The following is an 18,661-nucleotide window of genomic DNA, read 5'->3' on the forward strand; positions in this document are numbered from 1 at the left end:
AGTGGTTGCAATGGCCAGAGCTGTACCTATGCGAAGCTAGGAGCCAGAAGCTTCTTCCAGGTCTCCCACGTGGGTGCAGAGGCCCAAGCACTCAGGCCATTTCCCACTGCTTTCCCAGGCCAAAGCTGAGGGCTGGATCAGGAGAGGAGCAACCAGGACACAACCCAACACCCACATGGGATGCCACAGGCGGAGGCTTAGCCTACCCTGGCACAGCGCCAGCCCCTTGACTGGCTGCTTAAAAGAGCTTTATCGTACAGTGTGACCAGATTAACCAGAGGTGGCTGTGCTGCTGTCTGGGTTCTTCCAACACAGAAGCTGCTCCTAACCATACACTGCGTTCTTGGGGGCTAATCCTTTCAATGTGTAAAAGCGCATTATCAGATACTCAATTATACCACCCACTATTGGGAAAACCCAAGTACGTAATGCAGCTTTCTGAAAATGTAAAGTGCGCTGCTTTTACCGTAGCAAAAGCAGAAATAGTCCTCCACGGTTTTTCTGAGTGTCTCGATTTCCACAGCATCTACACTCATCCGATTGCCCTGGGCTGGAGATTTCATTTTATGCATCTCTGCAGCCTTTTCTTCTTCTTCAACACCTGTAAAACAATCCACAATACAAGGGGCACAGTCCTTATCTTCATATTTGACTCAGTAAGAATATTTCCCCACATATTCTAGTATCTACGACTTGTTATGAAAACAAAGCAAAAAGACTGAGAACTTTTCAATGACTTAAATGAAAATATCACAAAATGGAAATCAAATCCGAAGTAAGTAGCTTCAACAACAAGAACTAAGAATTAGCTTTTAGTAGGTTTTTTTTTTTAAAGGAATCACAAAATTTATCAGCTGCAAATTTAAGTTTAGAGAAACACACACAAAATGTTGGACTTACAAAGTGCAACACAGAAACACCAGACCCCAGACACCGCTGTGCTGCAAGGCCAACAAAGTAACACCTACTGTGTCCAACAACACATCCTGGCTTCAAAGACAGAGCACAAAATGAAGCAGGTAAACATCCCATTCACAACTTCTCTGTCGACTGCTGAAATGCCTTCCATTTATTAGATTACAATAATATCATTAACATCAATTTCACTTGTTTCTCTTTAATGTCATGTCTGTTGAGTGGGATCTCTTTCTGTTGGACAGCACTTTTCTAAAACCTTGGAAGGGCTTAGAATTCTGCTACGACTTTCTAAAAGCAACCCACAAACCTACTGGTTAGGTTTCCAAAGACCTCTCTGGCTGCTCAGCTGCAAAGCAAACACAGGTGGTCCCTGAATGACAACGGTGGCTCGATGCAACCACTGTTCTTCACTTGCGGTACGGAAACTACACAAGATATTCAACGCTTTGCTTTACAACACAGACTTTGTTTTAGATGGCTTCTCTCAGGGTAGGTAAGTGTCCAGCACATGTTTGGAGACTACTGAGCTAGGCTAGGGTGCTTGGCAAGCTGGATGTGTTAAATGCATTTTCAATTTACAGCGCATAACCCTGATGCAAGCTGAGAGGCATCAACCAGGTACTTGAGAACTTCTCACAAAGGCCATTTTCAAGGGCATCAAAGAACTGGCAATGAAAACAAAGCACAAACATCAAGGGACAGCGACCACAACAAGCAAGGATGAGTTTCCTAGTGCTTCCTTCTAACCACTGGAGAAGCACACGAGCGAGCAAGGCAGCACAGCTGCGAGCTGGGCGACAGCGTGCATGGGACGGATGGCACAACAGCCTAGTCAGCACAACTTAAACACACACGGATCACACACACCATCCTAACAGCCTAGTCAGTACAGCTTAAACACACACGGAATCACACACACCATCACCACACCATCACAACAGCCTAGTCAGTACAAGTTAAACACACATAGAATCACACACACCGTCTCAACACCCTAGTCAGTACAACTTAAACACACACACAGAACTGAGGCATTAGAATTTCTCAAACTGATAAGAAATGTTGACAATTTTAAAAATAGATTACAATCACAAAGCTTAAAAGACTGAATTGTGGTCTCTCTCACTGTCCACTCTGCCTGTCAAAACAAAACAAAACAAAAGAAAACAAAAGAAAAAGAAAGAAAGAAAAAGGCCGGCGCCGTGGCTCAACAGGCTAATCCTGCGGCGCCGGCACACCGGGTTCTAGTCCCGGTCAGGGCGCCGGATTCTGTCCCGGTTGCCCCTCTTCCAGGCCAGCTCCCTGCTGTGGCCCGGGAGTGCAGTGGAGGATGGCCCAAGTCCTTGGGCCCTGCACCCCATGGGAGACCAGGAGAAGCACCTGGCTCCTGGCTTCGGATCAGCGCAGTGCGCCGGCTGCGGCAGCCATTGGAGGGTGAACCAACGGCAAAGGAAGACCTTTCTCTCTGTCTCTCTCTTTCACTGTCCACTCTGCCTGTCAAAAAAAAAAAAAAAAAAAAAAAAAGACTGAACTAGGAAGGAAAAAGAATGTAATGGAGGGGTATAAATGTCTTTGTAAAAGGTCTAGAAATACAAGTGGAAATTGAAATAAATGGATTACAACTATTTTCACTCATGATCCACTCAACTGACTTGTCCCTGGAAATCCAAGTGTGGATGTTCGAGACGTGTATAAGGGGCGTACCTTCTTGGCTACTGCTCTTTATTTCACGAAATGCTTCTATCAGAGTTAGCACACAGCCTGCTGACGGAATGAAGCACAGATATACAGGCGTTCACACCCTTCCGTGTTTATCCCAGGGTCAAAGAAGCTCCCCAGTGCCCTCCGGGGGAAGATCACAGACTCACTGCGGCCTGGCAGGCCAGGTCCTGAGGGAGTGGGGCACAGACTGAACTCAACCCGGCAGAACTGTTTATCTGAGTAAGATCTTTCAACCAACTCAGCGCCTCTCCCCTTCTGGGTCCCCCGGTCTCGAGGGAAGCCCAGCAGGCAGCAGGCGGCAGGGCGCGAGGCAGAGGCCCACCCCGGAAGGATCCACCTGCCACTTCCGCCCTGCAGCGACTCGGTTCAAGGCTTCTGACCGCTTCCCTGAACACTCAGAAAGTCTTCTGTTCGTACGAATCTCATTCTGCTTGACAAGAGTAAGACGATCTCACACACACACGCAGGTTCACAGCTTCTGACACGGACACACGGACGGCAGGAACACGATGCTTACAGTATTTCACAAAGTCTTTCTGAAAATCCTTCCTGGTATTGACAAAAGCACGCCCTCTCTCGGTCCCGACGACGAACACATCTGTTTCATACACTGCAATGCAGGCCACTTCTGCCTTGGACTTGGCCAGCTCTTTACACTGCAACAGACACAGCAAACACGGTCACACAAACATGGCCAAGAGCACCACTTCCGCCGGAGGAGTTCAAAACCTAACACTGAAAACTGTCTTAATTCATATTTGCAATCAGGTTAGGTTCTGGCCTTAAATATCATATATACAGACAGTCCTCATTTTAAGGTACCTTTCTTTGTAAATAATTTTTGTGCCTGATTTTAAATAGAAAAAAAAAAACACAAAATTCCTAAGAAATCTCTTATAATTGATTATAGGTCTGATCTCTCAAGAAACAGATGTGCCCAGCGGCTTGCTGGGGCGTGCTCTCTAGTGCGAGCACCGCCGGCGAGGCGCGGGGTGCAGGTTGACAGGGCGGGGTGCCCCTGGGGAAGGCTGGGCCAGGAGACTCTGACATTCCCAGCAGCTGGAGGAGCTGGCGCCTGGGCCCTGTAACTCCACCTGCCAGTGTATACACAGCTGCCACCACCCCGAGGCGAGCACAGCGCATCCCTGTGAGATTACAGACCCTTTAAAACCTTCATGGAGCACAGAATATTCCATTCTATGGATACATCTTCATTAAATGAATTATGAAATATTACTGAACCAGTCACTGGCTCCAGTTTTCCCTCCTACAAATGGCACTGCAGTATCATCTGAGAAGAAAATACGCGTGTGCCTCTTGAGTGACCAGCCACAGGGGGAACAGTGGCCCGGGGGCGGGCTGGTGGACAGCAATTCTGGTCCACTGCGTGGCTGCAGGCCTCTGAGGAACCACCATCTCCTACTTACCTTGAGATAAATGAGGGCGCATCCCTGCTGCACCGTCCACTCTTAGCTGGACAACCCTGTCACCAAAGGTGCCATTTATAAAACGGCAAAGCAAGACTCACGCACCAGCCAAGGATCAGGTGGTGTGTGTGTGTGTGTGTGTGTGTGTGTGTGTGTTTTAAGATTTATTAATTGAAAGTCAGAGTTAAGAAAAAAAGGAAGAAACAGAGAAAGAGATATCTTCCTTCTGCTGGTTCATTCCCCAGATGGCCACAATGACCAGGACTAGGCCAGTCTGAAACCAAGAGCTTCTTCCCAATCTCTCATGTGGGTGGCAGGTCCATCTCCTACCGCTTTTTCCAGGCCATCAGCAGGGAGCTGGACTGGAAGCGGAGCAGCCGGGACTTGAACCAGTGCCCATGTGGGATGCTGGCATCACAGGCGGCAGCTTTACATGCTACGCCACAGCGCCAGCCCCTGATCTCAGTCTCTTGAGGACCCTGACAAGCCATTCAGGAGCCCGGCCCTTTACAAACACCTACAGTTACGGTCTGTAACACACAAGGAGGAAGAGCAGGAGAAGACTCTTGCTTCTACCAGGGAGGAGGGAATAAAGGCCAGGAATAATCAGCGGGCTGCGCGAGAGAATGACCCGGATGCTCCAAGAGGAGACAGGTCTTCTGTGACCCTGTGGTTCCCTATGCAGAGAATGGCATAAGACACTGATTTTACTACCAACAAAATAGCATTTAATCTCTTAAGTTTTTTAACATCAACGGTCACAACTTTTGGCTGGCTTTATGATCACAAAGCAGAAATAAACTATATTCAATTCATAAAATAACAGTCTATAACTACTAATCACTCTGAAATTTCTGTTTAAGGAGATTTTTTTTTTTTAATTCTTAAAAGAATAAAAAGAAAAGAATGCCCTAATGGCAAAACAAAACAGACTGCAGGCACACCAAGCCGCGCTCTGAGAGGCCTCCTACTGCCTACGGCTGGTTCAGTCTCTGCAACCGGAGCGAGCCACAGCCTCCGGACTCGGACTGCTCAAAATATGTCAGAAAACACCCAAGCTTGCAGCTGGCATCGTGGTGCAGGGGGCTGGGACACTGCCTATGACGCTGGCATCCCATATGGGTGCCAGTTCAAGTCCCAGCTACTCCACTTCTGATCCAGCTCCCTGCTAACACACCTGGGAAAGCAGCGGAAGATGGCCCAAGTGCTTGGGTCTCTGCCACTCATGTGGGAGACCAGCTAGAGTTCCAGGCTCCTGGCATCGGCCTGGCCCACGGCCATTTGGTGAGTGAACCGGCAGATAAAGATGACTCTTTCTCTCCCCACAAATAAATAAACCTTATAAAAAGAAAAAACACTCAAGCTTGAAGCTTTTTATAAATTAAACACTGGGGCTGGCACCGTGGCACAGCGGGTAAAGCTGCCACCTGCAGTGCCAGCATCCCATATGGGCGCTGGTTCAAGTCCCAGATACTCCACTTCCCATCCAGCTCTCTGCTATGGCCTGGGAAAGCAGTGGAAGGTGGTCCAAAGCCTTGGGTCCCTGCACTCGTGTGGGAGACCCAGAGGAAACTCCTGGCTCCTGGCTTCAGATTGGCTCAGCTCTGGCCGTTGTGGCCATCTGAGGAGTGAACCAGCGGATGGAATTCTCTCTCTCTCCGCCTCTGCCTCTCTGTAACTCTGACTTTCAAATAAATAAATAATATCTTAAAAAATCAATTTCATAAATACTGCATTTCCTTAAACACCGTATGAATATCCATAAAAACCTGATCAACAAATTGTATAACTATCATCATCGTGACACAGAAACACAGAACTACAGCGAGAGCACCATTTCGTTATAATTATGCATATGGTCGGTTTTTTAAACTGCACAACTGAGTAAAGGGTGGCAGAGTAAAGACAGATGCTTGTGGATGCAGAAGCAGTGAAATAGAGAACAGATGTAAGTGCTAAGTATGCTTCATGGCCCAAAATTTGGGAAATACAGAGACAATAAAACACCAGCATCATAATACATTCTACAAATCTACTCTAACTTTGATTATACGTAATTCAGTTAACACCTGCAAAATATTGGCTGAGAAAACGTGAAATTAATTTTTTTAAAGACTGAAAATAGGTAAGTTAAGAATATTCTAGAACATGGTAATAAAATGCAACTTTAAAAACTTGAATCTATAGCAATTATTCACGCCGAAAGACCATTCTTTTCCAAAGGCCAATCAAGCTCTGCACAGCCCAGTGCTAGCCGCCTCCGGCCCTGGCCACAGACCCATCGGCGTCTCACCATGGACTCCAGGGCTGACATCAGGAACGTCACCACCATCCTGCTCTCCGAGGACTCCTCGTCTTCCACGGGCAGCGTGGACATCGCGACTTGGGCCATGATCCCTGTGCGAGAGAAGGAAGGAGGAGGTGAGCACTGGAAACCGGAGTCTCTCCTCACAGGGAGAGCTGCAAGGGCCCTACCCAGACGGCCTCACTCACAGATTCCTCGCGGGCAGTATTCCGTTTGTCCAAGGCTGTGAAGACACAGACTCCATCTCTTCACTCTCTTCCCAGCACTAGTTCCATAAGTGAGGCCGGCATCGCATTCAAAGGGAACCAGCCAGAGCTTCTCCCAAGGAGCCAAGGAGGAAGAGCTGAGATGTGCCCACCACTCCAGGCCCCAGCTCTCCCTGCACACACTGACCCCGCCCACAGGAGACTGCCTCCCTTCTCAGAAGAGACAGGGCATCAGCAAGCACTCCCATTCCTCCGTGATACAGCATATCGTTACGTTTAGAAAACATCTTCTGATACTTTAGTATCAGCCAAGAGCCCCAGCTGAATTCCCAACACTGCAAAAAATAGGAACTACTGGGAAGGATGTAGAGAAATGGGAACCTTTGTGCATGGCTGTTGGGAATATAAAACGGCGCGGCTGCTCTGGAGAGCAGTTCTAAAAAAAGTTACACAGAATTATAGAATCCGGCAATATCATCTCTGGGTATACACCCAGAAGGCCCGAAAGCAAGAATGCAAACAGTAACCAGCAGCCATGTTCATGGCAGTCTTACTTCCAGTAGTCAAAAGGTGGAAACCACCCACGTGTCTGTAACAGATGAACAGATAAACAGAATGCGGTATCTACATAGGCAGGCTTACTCAGCTTTGAAAAAGAAACTGATAACAGCTACAACCCAGATGAAAGATAACATTATGCTAAACAGACACAAACGGACCCGCGTTGCACAAGTCCACTTAGGTAACTACAACAGTCAAGTAGCGAGCGGAGTGGTAGCCGCAGAGTAGGGCGAGGGAACGATGGGTATGGTACAGAGGGTAACTTTGCAAAAAACAAAGAGTTCCACAGCTAGGCAATAGCATCATTGGCCCTGACATCAGAGAACCTGCTACCTAAAAATATTTGCCACTGAGGTTTTGTTACATATACCTTACAAAAATCAAAAATCAAAAAATAGGAGCCGCCGGCGCCGCGGCTCACTAGGCTAATCCTCCGCCTAGCGGCGCCGGCACACCGGGTTCTAGTCCCGGTCGGGGCGCCGGATTCTGTCCCGGTTGCCCCTCTTCCAGGCCAGCCCTCTGCTGTGGCCCGGGAGTGCAGTGGAGGATGGCCCAAGTGCTTGGGCCCTGCACCCCATGGGAGACCAGGATAAGCACCTGGCTCCTGGCTCCTGCCATCGGATCGGTGCGGTGCGCCGGCCGCAGCGCGCCGGCCGCGGCGGCCATTGGAGGGTGAACCAACGGCAAAGGAAGACCTTTCTCTCTGTCTCTCTCTCTCACTGTCCACTCTGCCTGTCAAAAAAAAAAAAAAAAAAAAAAAAAAAAAAAAAAAAGAATAAAAAAAAATAGGAGCCAGCATTCTGGCGTGGCAGAATCACCAACCACCTGTGATGCTGAGGTTCCACTTCCCACCCAGCTCTCTGCTAATGGTCTGGGAAAGCAGCAGAAGACGGCCCAAGTGCTTAGACACCTGCCACCCACTATGGAGACCCAGAAGCTCCTGGCTTTGGTCTGGCTCAGCCTTGGCCATTACAGCCACCTGGGGAGTGAAACCACAGATGGAAGACACCTCCCCTCAAACCAGAACTCTAGCTCGCAAATAAATACATAAATCTTTATATACTGATTTTTTATTAATGAAATTAAAATTAGTTACCTATTAAAAATTGTCCCTGTAAATGCAGTTGAATTACTTCTATTTTTAGCAAGAGATTAAATAATCAACTGAATGTAACAAATTGAAAACTGGAAGCATGAATCAGAATTCTAAAAACCTGTGTGTATGAATTAACATACTGAAACACTGGGCTATCCTTTAATTAAAGCCTAATATTCCAGAGAACATGAACAATCGTTCGCAGAGCTGTTAGCATGATATGTAAATCTTTTTCCTACTATTATAGAGGATGACCTGTTTCCCTATTACTAAAGACTGGGATCCAGCTTTGCCGTCTATTGTGATGTGGCTTAGCTGCTGGGCCACCTGCAACCAGGAAGCAAAGCTCTGGTTTCACAGGATGGGGCAGGCACTTGGCACAATGCTCACATCCGTATCAGAGACCCTGGGAGGATGCAGATGTCCCGCAAGTCATGTGGGAGATAAGGATGGAGTTCTGGGCTCCTGGCCCAGTCTCAGCTTTTGTGGGTATTTGTGGAGTGAACCAGCAGATGGAAGATCTCTCTCTCTCTGCCTTTCAAGTAAATTGAAAATAAATAAATAAAAAGTATAAAAGCTGTAATAAAACACTGACAGTTATTTCCATATCTGTAAACAAACAGAAGAAATTCTGTTTCCCAAAACCAGGTCCCCATCCTAAGCAGACACAGAACCAGGGAACAGTTATCAAGCAACTGAATGGCTAGGGGATAAAAACTGTTTTCTTAACAGTCTAAGTTCCGTTTTTTTTTAGGCTGGCTAAATTAAGTCTAAGTAAATTTGCACTAAAATGTGGCTTAGTTAAAAAGGACAACAAAGGCATATTATTTGTCTATAATCAAGACACGGAGCTGGCATTGTGGTGTAGTAGGCTAGGCCACCGCCCCTGAAGTAGGCATCACATATGGGTTGAAGACCCAGCTGCTCCACTTTCAACTGATAGAAGATGGCCCCAAGTGCTTGGGCTCCTGGCTTTGGCCTGGCCCAGCTCTGGCTGTTGCTGCCATTTGGGGAACCAACCAATGGATGAAGATCTCTCTGTCTCTGTCTCTCTCTCCCTAACTCTTCCTTTCAAATAAATAAAATATAATTTTTTATAAAGATTTATTATCTACTTGAAAGGCAGTGCTACAGAGAGAGAGAGACAGAGATAGGTCTTTCATCCACTGGTTTGCTCCCCAAATGGCTGCAACAACTGGGGCTAGGCCAGGCCAAAGCCAGGAGCCAAGAGCTTCATCTGAGTCTCCCACATGGGTGCAGGAGCACCAAGCACTTGGGCCATCTTCTGCTGCGTTCCCAGAAGCATCGGCAGGGAGCTAGATTGGAAGTGGAGCAGCTGAGACTCGAGTGGGTACCCACATGAGACGCTGGCACTGCAGGCCAGGGCCTCAATCTGCTGTGCCGCACCACCAGCCCCAAAAAATAAATCTTTAAAAAAAAAAAAAAGAGGCCAGCGCCGCGGCTCACTAGGCTAATCCTCTGCCTAGCGGCGCCAGCACACCGGGTTCTAGTCCCGGTCGGGGCGCCGGATTCTGTCCCGGTTGCCCCTCTTCCAGGCCAGCCCTCTGCTGTGGCCAGGGAGTGCAGCGGAGGATGGCCCAGGTGCTTGGGCCCTGCACCCCATGGGAGACCAGGAAAAGCACCTGGCTCCTGCCATCGGATCAGCGCGGTGCGCCGGCCGCAGCGCGCTGGCCGCGGCGGCCATTGGAGGGTGAACCAACGGCAAAGGAAGACCTTTCTCTCTGTCTCTCTCTCTCACTGTCCACTCTGCCTGTCAAAAAAAAAAAAAAAAAAAAAAAAAGACATCCACTTAGAATATACTGTCATTATCTTCTTTATAATTCACTGTTTCCTGAGTCCCCATCAGTAGAAAAGGCAAACATGGTCTCAGTTTTCAAATGCAGCAACTCCAAGGTCATACAGCCACCGCCAGGGTCAGAACGCGGAACCAGCGCGATTTTCTGTCCACAGCTGTTCTTCAGCTCTCGCCTTCCGTTGCCATAAACCTGCTCTGACGTCATTCACGCAGTATGTGTTAGGAAACAGGACGGGAGGCAAGGGTGGGCATTTGGCCTAGCAGTTCTTAACCGCTGCTTGGGACATGCCCCTTATTGGAAGTGTCTGGGTTCAATACCCAGCTCTGGCTCCTGACTCCAGTTCCAGTGTACTAATGTACACCCTGGAAGGCAGCAAGTGACGGCTCAGGTACCTGGACTCCTGCCGCCCAAGTGAGAGCCTGGACTGGGTTCCTGGCTCCCTGGTTCAGCATGGCCCAGCCTCAACTATCGAGGGGATCTAGGAAGTGAACCAGCAGAGAAGGGGTACACGTGTGCATGTCTCTCTCAAACACTAAATTTAAAAAAAAAAAAGTTTTTTAAAGGTAGGAGGCAGACATCACAGTTGCAGCCCAGGAGGCTGTTCCCTGGGTGCCTTTAGCTGCACCTCTCACTTGATGCCAGCTCCCCCACTTCCCTTTCCCAGAACAAACTGTCACAAGACAGTGGCATCCACACTGTGAGCTGGAGGACACCCCCAGGCCTGCAGCAGGAGGCCAAGGCTCTGGTCCTCCCCAAAACCAAGAGAGCTAGGGAAGGGCTCCCTGTACCCCAGCTGCTGCGTGACCCCAGGAGCTGGCCTCAGATGGCTTTCCTACAAAAGCAGAGGCTAACCCAACCTTTATTAAGGAAGGTTCTTTTAACCCTGAACCTTTCCCAAATTCCCTCAATTTAAGGAATTTCTTAGGGGCCAACATGGCACAGCAGGTTCAAGTCGCGGCTGCTCCACTTCAGATCTACCTCCCTGCTAATGTGCCTGGGAAAGCCGTGGGAGATGGCCAAGTGCTTGGGTCCCCGCCACCCACATGGGAGACCCAGATGGAGTTCCTGGCTCCTGACCTCGCCCTAATACAGCCCTGGCTGTTGTAGCCATTTGGGGAGTGAACCAGAGGATGAAAGATCTCCTTCTATCTCTCTTCCCTCAACCCTGCCTCTCTCTCTCTTCACTCTGCCTTTCAAATAAACATTTACTTAAAGACTTCTTTTATTGATCATCTCTGTTAACATCCACAACAATCCTGCAAGAAAGAATGAGTAAGCAGAAGAGCAAAACACAAATCTATGTAGACCTAGAAGCACCTCAAAGGAGCTGGGACCCCAGAGCCCCCAGGCCAGGACAGCCTCTCAGGATGTGTTCACAACCCCACAGAGCCTAATCCACTCTCAGTGTGCTGACCTTGCCTCAGAGGCCAACTCGCATCCTCTTCCAGCCATGCCGCATACGCGAAAGACCAGTATTCATTTAGACACCTGCACGCCAGTCCAACAAAATAGCATCATACAATTTCTCTTAAAATCTCATAAAGTTATCTCTTGCCTTCTTTATCTCTGTATCTTAATGTTCTCAATACTACAGTAAACAGCACAGACATCTTTATAGCTTGTGGATACAGAAAGCCAAAATGTTAACACTGCCACCAGAGCCATTCAGGCACATTAAATTCATCGGTCTCACCACATTTCAGGGTTGTGACCTAACTATGGTGGCCTCACGGCTGCTAAATAGCTGAGTTTCTTTACTTACTACAGAAGCATTTTTTCATAGTTGCGTTCTTCGCATTTCTGCCTTGAGTGCCGCGTCCTCCGCTTCGGTCCTATCCCACTACTAGAAGGGCGTCTGACCCTGACTCCACGCTCCGTCCCTTCCTTTATTTCTGGTAACGATGTGCATGATCACAACTGCTGGCCACGCAGCTCTGTCCGCCATTCTCACTCTAATCCATTTCACCCGCATCCAGATTGCGCCAGGCTCCTTGTTCCTTGTCTTGGATCTCAGATCTCCTCTGCCTGAGGGAATTCTTTAGGCTCTCTGTCCGGTGACACCCTTCTTCCTGAAAGGTGTCTCCCTGGGAGAGCAGCCTCGGCTGGCAGCTCCTGTCCTTCAGCACGCACAGAGCTCCTGCACTGTCGCCAGCATGCAGCGTAGCCCCGAGGGCCGTCCCCAGGCCCCCTGTGTGAGGAGCTTCCCTCTGCCTTTTCTGCCCTGCAGCCTCACCATCTGCACAGGGATGACGTCTTCTTCTTCTTCACTGGGCTTGACCGCCCTGGGCTCCTTCACTGTGCAAATTCTCAGGTCCTGGCTGGACCACGGGAATGCAGATCAAACCTGTCGGTTCCCACTTGGCCCCCTGAAGTCGCCCACCTTCCTCTCTGTACCAAATGTGCTTCCTGTGGCTTACATGTCAATAATTCCTTCTGCACCTGTGCTTATGATCGTCTTTAAAGCTTTTATAACTTTATAATTTAAAAATCTTTTCTTCTCTTGGATTTCTTTTATTTATTTATTTAAGATTTATTTATTTATTTGAAAATCAGAGTTATACAGAGAAAGGAGAGGCAGAGAGAGAGAGAGAGAGAGGTCTTCCATCTGATGGTTCACTCCCCAGATGGCTGCAATGGCCGGAGCTGCGCCAATCGGAAGCCAGGAGTCAGGAGCTTCTTCCAGGTCTCCCACGCAGGTGCAGAGGCCCAAGGACTTGGGCCATCTTCTACTGCTATCCCGGGCCATAGTAGAGAGCTGGACAGGAAGTGGAGCAGCCGGGTCTCAAACTGGCGCCCATATGGGATGCTGGCGCTTCAGGCTAGGGCGTTAACCCACTGCGCCACAGCGCCAGCCCCTCGTCTATGGTATTTCTATTTGCTGCTGTGTCACATTTTACAGTTGCTACCTCCTGGAGATGTAAACTTGTCATACTGCTTCACCTAACAGTGCTAGTTATTTTATAGCCTCTGATAGCCCCGAAGGCCCAGGCCACGGAGGTCCATTTCTGCTGCTGCTGGGTTCCTGCTTGCAGTCACGATGCTCACTCCCTCACTGCCTCACCACGCTTCTGTGCTGGAATCCTACGTAAAAACCTTCTTGCGATGTGAATCCCAAGATGAAGGCAGCTCCCCCAGGTGTCTAGTGACACTTTCCTGCCTGGACACACCGTAACCCAACACCACAAATCCCTTTTATCTCACCTGGGGGGCCTCACTGCATTGAGGGGAAAGCGTCTCCTATGTGACCCATGAATTTTGTGCAGGCTCTGGGCTTCGATTTCCTCTCATCCCACAAAGTTCATCAAGTCAGGAGCTGCTTATGACATCAGCATCCCACATTGGAGTCAGGTTTGCAATCCAACTCCCTGCTAGTGTACCTGGGAAAGAGTGGGAGACCCGGATGTAGTGCCTGGCTCCTAGCACTGGCCAGGCCCATCCTAAGCCATTGCAGCCATTTGCAGAGTGAATTAGCAGACAGAAAATTTCTGTCTCTCCCTCTCTGTCACTGTTTCAAATAAGTAAGTAAATCTATTTTTTTTTTTTTTTTTGACAGGCAGAGTGGACAGTGAGAGAGAGAGAGAGAGAAAGGTGCTTTTCCTGGTCTCCCATGGGGTGCAGGGCCCAAGCACCTGGGCCATCCTCCACTGCACTCCCGGGCCACAGCAGAGAGCTGGCCTGGAAGAGGGGCAACCGGGACAGAATCCGGCACCCCAACCGGGACTAGAACCCGGTGTGCCGGCGCCGCTAGGCGGAGGATTAGCCTAGTGAGCCGCGGTGCCGGCTAAATCTATTTTTTTTTAATGTGGCAAAAAGTGATTTCCATCTCTATTACGGGGTTTCCATTTTCCTTTTAATGTCAGCCTTTCCAGGGCTGGCTCTGTGCCACACTAGGCTGAGACGCTGCTTGCAACGCCAGCATCCCAGCATCCCATAACGGAATGCTAGTTCAAGTCCCAGCTGCTGCTCAGCTCTGAACCCAGCTTCCTGCTAATGTGCCTGGGAAGGCAGCAGTTATGGCCCAAGTGGGGCCCTGCCACCCACATGGGAGACCTGGATGGAGCTCCTGGCTGCTGTGGCCATTTGGGGAGTGAACCAGCATGTAAACAGTATCTCCCTCCCTCTCTTTCTGATATTTTGTCTTTCGAATAAACAAATCTTTCCTCAAAATTAGCGTTTCCAGCTTTTTTTTTTTTTTTAAGATTTCTTAATTTGAAAGAGTCAAAAAAAAAAAAAAAAGGCAGAGGTGCATGGGGGGATTGGGGAGGGGGTCTTCCATCCGCTGGTTCACTTCCCAAATGGCCCCAAAGGCCGGAGCTGTGCCAATCTGAAGCCAGGAGTTTCTTCCACGCAGGTGCGGGGACCCAAGGGCTTGGTCCATCTTCTACTGCTTTCCCAGGCCATAGCAGGGAGCTGGATGGGAAGTGGAGCAGCCTGGACTCAAACTGGTGCCCATATGGGATGTCGGCACTGCAAGTGGCAGCATTAACCACTACGTCACAGCACCAGCCATAGTTCTTCCAAACTCCTTTCTTGCCAACTTTTCGGCACTTTTACAAAACTTGGTCAAATAATTTTAGAATATTCACGCTGTTTCTAGTACAAGCACTAGCTCCACCAACTGAGAACTGTGCCTTATGTATTTCTGAGTCTCAAGGATAATTCAAGGGTGGACATATAGCTCAGTAACTGAGACACCACCTGGGACACCCACACCCAAATCAGAGAGCCTAGGTTCAAGTCCAGGCTCTGCTTCCAACTCCAGCTTCCTGCTAATGAGCACCCTGGGAAGGAGCTATGGCTCAAGTACTTGGGTCCCTGCTCACATGGCCGTTCTGGATTGAGTTCTGGGCTCCTGGCTTCAACCTGGCCCAGCCCTGGCTGTTGTGGGCACGTGGGGAGTAAACTCACAGAGGAGAAATCAGTCTCTCTGCCTCCGTCTCTCTTCCAAATAAATTTTTTTAAAAAATTTAAATAATTTGAGGCCAGTGCTGTGACACAGAGGGTTAAAGCCACGGCCTGCAGCACTGGCATCCCATACGGATGTTGGTTCAAGTCCCAGCTCCTCCACTCCTGATCTAGCTCCCTGCTAATGCACCTGGGAAAGTCGCAAAGGATGGCCCAAGTACTTGGGCCCCTGCAGGCACATGAGAGACCCGGAGGAAGCTCCTGGCTCCCAGGTTTGGCCTGACCCAGTCTGGTTATTGTGGCCATTTGGGGGAGTGAACAGGTAGATGGGGCCGGCGCCGCGGCTCACTAGGCTAATCCTCCGGGTTCTAGTCGCGGTCGGGGCACCGGGTTCTGTCCCGGTTGCCCCTCTTCCAGGCCAGCTCTCTGCTGTGGCCCAGGAGTGCAGTGGAGGATGGCCCAGGTGCTTGGGCCCTGCACCCCATGGGAGACCAGGAAAAGCACCTGGCTCCTGGCTCCTGCCATCGGATCAGCGCGGTGCTCCGGCCGCAGCGCGCTGGCCGCGGCGGCCATTGGAGGGTGAACCAACGGCAAAGGAAGACCTTTCTCTCTCTCTCTCTCTGTCCACTCTGCCTGTCAAAAAAAAAACAAAAAACAAAAAAACAAAAAAAAACAAAAAAAACAGGTGGATGGAAGATCTCTGTCTCTCCTTCTCTCTCTGTAACTCTGCCTTTCAAATAAATAAATAAATCTTTAAAAAAAGAGAGAGTAAAGAAGAAAAACTTAAGGGGGCAGTGTTGTGGCACAGCAGGTTAAGTTACCACCTGCAACGCCAGCATCTCATCAGAGTTGGTATGAGCCCTGGAGCTCCATTTCCAATCCAGCTCCCTGCTAACGTGCCTGCCACAGCAGCAGAAGATGGCTTAAGCACTTGGGGCCCTGCCACCCACGTGGGAGACCTGCATGGAGTTCAAGTCTTCAGCCCAGCCCAACCCAGCCTATTTACAGCCATTTAGGGAATGAACCAGCAGATAAAAGATCTCTCTTCTCTCTGTCACCCTGCCTTCAAATAAATAATTCTTAAAATAAAAAAAGGAGAATTCATAACTTAGAACTGAGACTGTGATGTTATAAATTCAGAACTGTTATTGCTTCATTTGATTAAGTGGCAAAGCCGCACAGACTGCCCCTGAACCTAGACCCAGGCCCACAGCCTTCCCAGGACACCTCACCTGTGGCCACATCATCTTCACGCTCATCACACGTCCGTGCTGTGATCCCAAAAGCAAAGGAAGATACCTTTGTGGTACTTTCTGCACAACAGACCTGAGTGTTTGTGTCACAAGCCTTCCCCAATGCCAATTACTCCGGCAACTCAAAGCAAGATCACACAGGCTGCACCTGTTAGGAATGTTCTAGCTAGAGCCACAAGGTATAGAGGCAGGCAATTCTCAAAAAGGCAAAGTAGGCAGGCACAGGCTAGCACCAGTAACACCGGCAGTCTCCCCTCATCTCCTGGGTAAACATTCCAGGAACCCCCCCCAGGCCACGTCTGCAAGTGCAGATCCTCTGTCTTCAACACACAGGCCTGGGACACAGTTTACAAACTACGCACAGCAGCAGTAACCTGTAGGAAGGCCGGGTGACTGTCACACTGCAACAAAGCTAGGTGCCCTGGTCTCTCTCGGCACAGCTCAGGGGACTGTACTCACCCTCCTGCTGCCCGCCTTCCCAGCAGTGGGAGACGCGCTTGGGGCGCCTTCCTCTCTCCTTCAGCAACTTCTCCCACTCTGCAGGAAACTCCACGGCCGCCGCCTCCTCACCGGAGGCCGCCCCTCCAGGAATGCTCCCGGTGTTCAGTCCAAACCTGCTCCTGAACCGGTGCAGCCAGCCCTTACTCGCGGTGAACGGCTTTCTCTCCAGGAGCCCCTCGCCCCTGTCGGGGGACCCCCGGCTGCAGTCCGCGTACAGGCTCAGGGCTTTCTGCCGCAGCACGCTGCCATGGATCGCCACGCGCCTCCTCTTCATGTCTTCCACCCACACACTAAGCTCCTTTTCCATCTTCACCAGGCGCTTGTCTCGCACTGTGGCCGTGACCTTGGCGTTCTGAGGGGCCACAGCGAAGCTCGCGCGAATTTCCTTCTCCTTCTTCACGATTTCACGGATAGACGATTCGTTCTTACTGTAGATCTTGGCAACCTCGGCATAGGACTTTTTCTCTTTCCTTATTAAGTCAAGGACTTTCACCTTTTCACTTAAAGGAAGCACTTTCCGGCTTCTCTTTGGCAGGTGCGAATGGCCGGCATCCTTACTCTTGCGCTTTGGGGCCATCCTTAAGCAAGATAAGAAGTGGAAGACGAGCACTGTGAGCTCCCAGGCAGTCCATCTGATTAGCAGGAGGGCTACCGCGTGGCCAGCAGGCAGGCAGCAGACACAGTGTAGACACACTGCACACAGGGACGACTCATGGCCTCAGCGGGACGGAGGGAGACATCACTGCACTACTCACAACCTTACAAACTTTATCTGGAACTTTTCCATTTAATATTTTTGGCCCGCAGCGGACCGCGGGTAACTGAAACCGCACACAGTGTGGCCACAGATAAGAAAGGCTACTGCGGGGCTTCCTGAGTCTGCTGGGTCCTCTTCCCATTCACGCAGCTTCCTCAGTCTTCCATCCTGAACGCCTTGGTTTTCGTAAGATGCTTTGTCTCCCCAGGTTTTCTCCTGCATGAGCTTCAAAGATGAACTTAATTGGTCTGCCGCTGTTGCTTTTTGTATTGTTTATTCTTGTTGGCTATTGTTTAATAGATGTGCTGTCTTCTTTTATCTCTGAAAACAGCCTCCAGCCATTCTCTGAAATCTTCCTGTGTTTCTTGTTGGAGATCCATTTCAGGAGTTAGGTTTATCTGTGTCCTTGCTGTCCTGATCTGCTGTACCTCAAAACAAGCCAATAATTAATTCCATATAAATGTTTCTGCTTGACTACACTTCTGCTTTAACTTACTGATCCTTGCTGTCAATACTCAACAGCACCTACAGTGGGGTGGGTACTTTATAATGAGTCACGGGAAGGCAGCTCTTGAGGATTCACACACTAACAAAAACCAAGTTTCTTAATATTTTTTATTATGCTGTTCTCTAAAGTATTTCCAATTTCAATGTATTTCTGCCTTACAACAAACTTCAGGTCAGATTGGTAAGTGTGAGAAGGAACCATAACACTGAACTTGGTTTTGATTACATTTGTGCCCCTATTTCTTGCTCCATTTCAAACTTATAACACAATCTCTGATCAAGAAGAAAATTCAAGGGATTTTAACTGAACCTCTCCATTCTATTATGTCATAAATGAGCGAGTCCAACTAGGAAGATTAGCTGTCTTGCTGAGTTTACCCTAACAGTTTTACAACAAGGGACTAGAATCAGTCTCTTCAAATTCCTACTTGCCCATTCATGCACAATAATAAGCCAAGAAAAGCAGGTTTAAAAAAAAAAAAAAAGGAATGAACACAAGGTAAATGATCATACAATGACTAGAACTGTTAAGACTAGGTAATCTCTGAACAATTAACTGTCACAAATCATAAGGAAACTGAAACAAAAGTATAACATCCTTTTTGTCCATAAAGCAAAAATGATAGTGGCCACTGAAAAGTATTTTATGTATCCACCCCAGTCACACTCTATAAAAAAAGAATTTG

At 49.0% G+C, this 18,661-nt stretch overlaps 1 protein-coding gene across 11 annotated transcripts in view; it reads right to left on the minus strand.

The window, feature by feature from the left end:
• GTF2I (general transcription factor IIi) overlaps positions 1-18,661 on the minus strand; it is a 102,877-nt gene that overhangs the window by 69,702 nt on the left and 14,514 nt on the right. For 6 of the 11 annotated variants that reach the window (XM_070064514.2, XM_070064509.2, XM_070064511.2 and 3 more), the window contains exons 2-5: positions 16,670-17,890; positions 6,361-6,464; positions 3,158-3,296; positions 467-601 (exon numbers count right to left, since the gene is read on the minus strand). In XM_070064514.2, coding sequence (XP_069920615.2) covers positions 467-601; positions 3,158-3,296; positions 6,361-6,464; positions 16,670-17,288 — 997 coding nt within the window. In that variant the 5' untranslated portion in view covers positions 17,289-17,890. The remainder of the gene's footprint in view (positions 1-466; positions 602-3,157; positions 3,297-6,360; positions 6,465-16,669; positions 17,891-18,661) is intronic. The other 5 variants (XM_051841224.3, XM_089321980.1, XM_089321981.1 and 2 more) reach the window with 1 other exon arrangement.

This window comes from Oryctolagus cuniculus, chromosome 19 (assembly GCF_051225735.1).
Source record: "Oryctolagus cuniculus isolate XC-2025 breed Fujian yellow rabbit chromosome 19, ASM5122573v1, whole genome shotgun sequence".
In the NCBI taxonomy this organism is placed as follows: Eukaryota; Metazoa; Chordata; class Mammalia; order Lagomorpha; family Leporidae; genus Oryctolagus; species Oryctolagus cuniculus.